Source organism: Notothenia coriiceps, unplaced genomic scaffold (genome assembly GCF_000735185.1).
Source record: "Notothenia coriiceps isolate Sejong01 unplaced genomic scaffold, NC01 NC01_scaffold00022154, whole genome shotgun sequence".
NCBI classification, from domain to species: Eukaryota; Metazoa; Chordata; class Actinopteri; order Perciformes; family Nototheniidae; genus Notothenia; species Notothenia coriiceps.
This window is the reverse complement of record NW_011354855.1, coordinates 260769-267521: the sequence shown is the minus strand read 5'-3', so window position 1 is coordinate 267521 and position 6753 is coordinate 260769. Positions and strand designations below refer to the sequence as shown.

Below are 6753 nucleotides of genomic sequence, written 5' to 3'. Positions count from 1 at the left end.
TGGTTTTCGTAATCGTTGCAAGCCATAATCGTAATTGCGATTAAAATACGATTAATTTAGCAGCCCTACTAACTAGGTAACATAAGATTCAAATTCAAAAGCTTTTATTGTCATTGTACAGAATACAACGAGATTTATAGTCACTGCTCCAGCGAGTGCTTTGAAAACAGACATTAAAAGGTCNTGGTTTACTTTGAGCACAAAATGAATTTACGGATACAGCTCTCAACACTCATATGAAAGGGATTTGTATACTTTTCAATAATCCAAACATCTTTAGAATATGATCACAACCAATAACAAATCATTTAAACTTGTTTATTCTTATCATCATCATTAATCATGATCTGTCGTATACACTGTAATATTTATCATATATATTTTATCATAATTCTATTTTGTTCATTTATTTATTTATTAATCGAAGCTGTGTGCACTACTTGCTGGNAAGTAAACCAGATAAATGCATTTAACTTCCACATTGGAAAAAAAAAAAAAAATCGTCCTGGGGATGCATGCCCCGGACCCCCCTAGGAGGATGTGAGGTGACCTCACATCCTCCTAGGGGGGTCCGGGGCATGCATCCCCAGGACGATTTTTTTTTTTTTTTCCAATGTGGAAGTTAAATGCATTTATCTGGTTTACTTTGAGCACAAAATGAATTTACGGATACAGCTCTCAACACTCATATGAAAGGGATTTGTATACTTTTCAATAATCCAAACATCTTTAGAATATGATCACAACCAATAACAAATCATTTAAACTTGTTTATTCTTATCATCATCATTACCTAGTTAGCATTCTTTCTTTNACTCTGTTTAAATATCTTTATCAAGGTGATTCAGTGTTTCCCCTAGGATGGAGTCATAGCAGCGGTGCTAAGGCACGTGGGCCTAGCAAAATGTGAGCGCGGAGCGAGTGGAATTTGTTTGTATTTCTGCGTGCCAAGTGCGCCCCGCCAATATGCGCTCACATTTTGCTAGGCCCACGTGCCTTAGCACCGCTGCTATGACTCCATCCTAGGGGAAACACTGAATCACCTTGATAAAGATATTTAAACAGAGTTGTAGGATTGTGCTTTACACTGTTTTACTGCAAGTTGACTGCTTGACAATACCACGTCCAGCTATCAGATCCCTTATTTTAATCTTTAAATCAGAACACATATGTTCTGGATGTTTTGATTTGTCATGCATTTTCTGTTTTGCTGGTTGTTTTGAATGCATGCTTGTATAATCAGCACTTTTTTCCTTTCACTTTCTATGAGTACCTGGATTCCAATCTCTATGTCTTTGCCTCTCTCTCTCTCCTCCCCAGTCTCAGGGCTCACCATACTCAATGAGCGGACAGCGCAATGTCAGAGCGCTCTGGGCAAACTGCAAAGGGGAAGGAAGGCAAAACCAAGTATGCGTCTCTCAACCTGTTTGATACATACAAAGGAAAGAGCCTTGAAACACAAAAGCCTGTTGGTGAGTATCTTTGGCTTGTTCAAGCTTTCATTGTCACACTCACACCACATGTCTACTGTAATGGATGCCAACCTGTCTTTCTACGCTGGGTAATAGTTTGCAATATCGCTTTCCTCACAGGCTCTTTTTACATTCTGCCACTTTAATTTAATTTTGTCACTAAAGTTTTGCGACTTGTTTTGTAATGAATCAGATCTGGGCTTAAAAGACAGATCTGCTGCCCACAGTTGTATTCACCCGTTGGCTGTGATTAAAAGTGGGTTTGTTGTCTTCCGACACCAAGAACCGCAACTTTGATGCATTATCCCACTGTCTCCCTAATAGTTCTGATGCATCTCTCAACTGCCTGCCAACCTGGTTTTGCTGATGCTGTTTTATTCAGCGATCAGGGATATTTACTACCCTTGTATTTTAAGGACTCGACACTAATCTCAGCGAGAGAAAAAACATTGTCTTCAAGAATGTTTTTCTTATCTTTAGTGGTATACAAATTTAAGTATGAAGGGTCTGGAGGGTGGCTGGCTCACATGTCAGCTGAGCCTGGGGGCCACTGGGCCTGACCTGAGACAGAGGCTTACTTGTGGACGCTGTTTGACTTCTGTGCCGAGTCCCCCGTCGATGTTTTATTCAGAAGCTCCCCACTAGATCTAAGCAGCTGTCTGACTACAGACTTCCTCCTCCTACATAGTGAAGCCATGCACTGCTTTGGTTTCTCTGAGCCTGAAGGAAGGAGACAAATGATGGATTGATATTCAGCACAGCTACACTTTTCAGAATCTAATGGCTTTTCATGCTTCTGTGAGCATCAATATCTTAATACCTCTTCACAAACTGTAATTGAAGTGGGTTTGCTGAAGGTTTTTAATAACATCTAGAAAGCCTTTTTGTAATCCATATTCATCAGAATCAGAAGCTTCTAGCCTTATTGGTTTTTCACCATCCTAATATTGTATCCAGCAAAAGCTATCCTTGTCATCAAGCCGATCCTTAGACCCAGTAGATAGAATTGGTCTCGGGTTTCAGTGGTCCATCTGTGCTAATGATCTCCTCCTCCTCCCCATATCAGTTCCCCCCCGCCATGGCCTGCAGTCTCTTGGTAAAGTTGCCTCCGCACGGCGTATGCCACCACCTGCCAACCTGCCCAGTCTGAAGGCAGAGAACAAAGGCAACGATCCAAACGTCTCGCTCGTTCCCAAAGACGGCTCAGGATGGGCAAGCAAACAGGAACAAGCAGCGGACCCAAAGAGGTATTTAAACCCCCAACTCCCCCTGCAACATCCAAGTTACCAGAATTGGTTGTGGAAAAAAAACGTTTTACGCTATAATTTTTCCCAGGCTATCCTGTCTAATTCTTTGGTTTGTGACTTTATTTCTTTCTCTCAGTACCGATGCATCGCCAGCACCGCTGCCGGAATTGCAGCAGCCTGTGGCTTCACCGACACCTGCACCGATCCGCCCGAGAACCCCGCCAGCTTCAGAGGTACAGACTTGTCCCAGTGACGTGAATGCAAAATCCTTGGCTTGCATGATAATGTCTGTGGAGAGTTGACATGTATCATATGGGGCTCATTGTTTGTGTGTACCCCCACAGCCTCTGGTGCCAGCTTCAACCCAGGCCGCAGGGGCAAGGTCTTGGGCACAGGCCAGTGGTACACATGGAACACAAGGGGATGGTGAGTCTTACTTTTTGACTTTAATAAGAAGGAAGTTGGAATAAGCTTTTTGTAACCCCTTTAAGAAAAATACATTGACCAAGCAACTTTCTACAGGTGGAAAGGCATTAAACCAACAGTCGCCATTCTCTCGCGAGGAATTTCCCACCCTGCAGGCGGCTGGCGACCAGGACAAAGTTGGCAAAGAACCGGGCACTGCAGATCAGTGGTATGGGCCCGTACCAAACCTCCGCCCCCAGAGTGAGTGATGCCTGCTTAATTCCCAATATGAATCAACGGCTCGTCATTTAATTAAGTCAGGTGGGATTGGAAGACTTCTCTTACAAGAGAGAATACAACAAGTGTTTTTTTAAAGTTTACTTTATGCCTGGATGGTATGCGCTTGCTAACTCTACATTTAATTAGGGAATGAGACAAAAATAAATACAATTACTTTTGTGTTATTTAAAATAATAAGTTGTGTTATCTATCTCTTACCTTATTTCATTTGGACAAATAAATGATACTGACCGCTCTGTGTTCTCCGTCCTCAGACGTTACAAGTTGGCGGGACGGTGGGGGCCGACCCATGGCGCCCACCCTGTCTGGGGAGGGGGCAGTGGAGGGTGGCCTTGGTGGGGCTCTGGTGATGGATGGGGCAGCTGGGGTCCCCCTTCCAAACTCTCAGTCCCACGGGCCACCTAGGAACCCTCCCGCAGGCAGCCCTGCCTTGCCACTGCCCCAGCCCCCTGTGGGACCTGGGTTCCCGCAATACAGAGGGATCATGCCTCCATTCGTAAGTTTTCTTATTGTTTTCCTGGTTGATTTCTAGCAAATATTCTAGTATTTGTTTTTGGTTAATATATCTTGTTTTTCACGCTACACAACTGTGTTGCAGTCCATTTTATTATGTGCTTGGTGTTTACATTAAAGTCTATAGAATGCAATAGCATAGCCTAAGAACACTCTCTTGAATCTTCACCTGATCTCTTTTTTTCGTTTTTAGATGTATCCTCCCTACCTGCCCTTTCCGGGTCCTTATGGCCCTCAGGGGCCCTACAGGTACCCGGGACCCGGGGAAGGGCCCCCGCCAAGGTATGTGCTAATATTTTGCCACTTGATGACAGTTTCTTTAAAAAATATAATCCATTATATTTGACCCTTTGGGGAGACACTTTTTGTTAATCAACTGTTCGATTAAAAGGAAATTGTTCCCTTTCTCAGGTTCAGGCAGGCTGTTCCTCAGGGCGGCCAACGTGAAGGAGGTGGAGAGGGGCCGAAGCGACCCTCTATCCTAAAGCAGGATGACCTGAAGGAGCTCGACGAGCTGGACCACGACGGAGATGACGGATGGGCCGGTAAAACAAAAAAAGCTTATTTACAAATGTATAACCAACCTGTTAATAGGTTTTGCTATTGGGAACCTGTAAGTAAAAATGTCCTGGTTGGATAATGATAATTTCACACAAAGAAGGATAAACAATTTTCCAACAAATGCACTGGAAAAATGAATCTTTAGTCATGGGGAATGTAGAAAACTGCATCTGCCGCTATATAATAAAGGAGGTTATGACCATTTGATTCAATCATAGGTCACTACGATCGCATGATACAAACATGATTTCAATGTTTTCATGTGTTTTTAATCTTATGTTTTTGCTTTTAACAGGCGCTCATGAGGAGATTGATTACTCTGCCAAGTTGAAGTTCAGTGATGATGAAGGAGAAGAAGAGGGGGAAGAGGAGAGATCCGAGAGTAAGAATGAATTACGGTATGTGACCAAGTACAGACAGCATAAGATCAATTCAAATGATGTCAATAATGTTTTATTGATAAAAATGGGATTATATTATGCAACTATAATTCATTTGACAAACATGTTTCTTGTCCTCAGTGAGCAGCAGAGGTCCCAGGATGCTCCCCCTGCAGCCTCTCGCTCTCGAGCCTCGGACAGTGGCGGAGAATCTCGCCGCACTCCCCCCTCTAATGCTGACAATGGTCCGCAACCCCCCTCCAGCAAGCCAGGATGGGCCGAGGAGGGAGGCCAAGGAGCACCAACAAACTTCCAGGTAGCATGCCGACCAAAAGCAAAACCTGTTATTCACGCTGTGAAAGACGTGATGTCCAACTTAACAGCACAGGCCATTTTGGGCGTTCTGTTAAGCAAAGACTTATTGGTGGTCAGCGATGTGTTAGTGTGTGTTTTTGTCAGTGTAGATTATTGTGGTGGAGCATGGCTAACTGTCTGCCTGTATACAGCGGTGCAGGCCTGGATTGGGTGGTCCCCGGGAGCAGCCCTCCCCCCCACCTGGGCCGTTCCTTGGACAAGGGCCTTACTCCTTTTACCGACAGGTAGCCATCCAGATAGCGCCTCATAGACTTATCATTTCTGTCATTAATTCGTCCTTGTCCCAGGTCTTATGAATAAGTCATTCTTAGTTTTTCAGTTGGCTTTTTGAGTTTTCTTTTGGTTTATGTATTCATCATAAACATTTTACTCAAAAAGATGGTGTGGTGTCATCTAGAGCAGAGGTTTTCAAAACGTTAGATGGGCGTTCAGTGTGCTGCTGGGGTACCCCGAACATTTTTTTTCGGGGCACCCAGATTTTTTTTATCCTCTGGAGCAGAGAGGAGCTGTGGATTATTGTTATTGATATCGTACAGTAACAAAGTATTTGTACATTAAAAAGTAATACTTTATTACTTTAATTCAAACTGTATTCCCTTCTTATCATGTAGCCTACACTTCTTCCTTTCATTGATACATTTAAATCACCTGACTACAGCATATAACATACCTGCTGCAACCCTATGCTGCTGCTGCTGCTTCTCTCTGCCTCATCCTCTATTGCTGGAGGCAGCTCCACCTCATCTGATCTCTGATATGAAAGCAATCGTGTTATGATCATATTGAGCTATTGGTGTGAGTCTAACATTAAACAAGCAGTCTGCTTGTCATACATTACTGACGATACATTTTAAGTGGCAATTTGTTGAGTCACTGCCGCTAAATGCCGGTAGCATCAAGGGGAGCAAATCCTGCATTAGCCTCACATCAACAGGTGTAGACAGAACATCCAATTATCCTGAGCTAATTTACTGAATAAACCAACTCACATCTCCTGTCTTTTTTTTCACCCAACTCATTAGACTATTCTTCTGCTGGCGTTTCATTGTTGTTTTCTGTCAAATTCAATACTGTAGTTCAAAACCGCGGTACCTGCTCACCATCTGTGAGCTATTTTTAGAATACGCACGCTACGTTCGTTGTCGCGTTCGCGCGCGTCCACCTGGGCAGGCTGTGTGTGTCCTTCTCCCGTGACGATAACGGCTTGCGGTTAAAAAATAATAATAAACGAATTTGAAACGGGGGTGGGGGACACAAATGGGCAGACAGCAGAGCTGTTGTTCTCCTCCTTTCCTCTGCTCTTGTCTCTGATTGTGAGTGTGTGCATTCGCGTGTGTAAATAAAATAAAAAAAAAACACCTTGAATTTCAGGCAGGGCGCGGGGCTCCGTTGGCAGGGCGCAGCGCCCCGCCAAGACAATGGTAGGGGAAACACTGAATTAAAGTCAGATCGTGTCTTAGACGGGGCAGTGATATCATAAACCTGTTAATGTACGCATTT

General features: G+C 43.7%; 1 protein-coding gene across 1 annotated transcript in view; it reads left to right on the top strand.

Annotated features, from left to right (window-relative positions):
- The window catches only part of prrc2a (proline-rich coiled-coil 2A), a 19850-nt gene that overhangs the window by 4606 nt on the left and 8491 nt on the right, over positions 1-6753 (top strand). Inside the window, 10 exon segments of the mRNA XM_010780794.1 lie at positions 1321-1472; positions 2539-2719; positions 2856-2952; positions 3064-3145; positions 3242-3385; positions 3679-3920; positions 4131-4219; positions 4349-4482; positions 4794-4896; positions 5020-5194. Of these exon segments, the coding sequence (XP_010779096.1) occupies positions 1358-1472; positions 2539-2719; positions 2856-2952; positions 3064-3145; positions 3242-3385; positions 3679-3920; positions 4131-4219; positions 4349-4482; positions 4794-4896; positions 5020-5194 (1362 nt within the window). The 5' untranslated portion in view covers positions 1321-1357.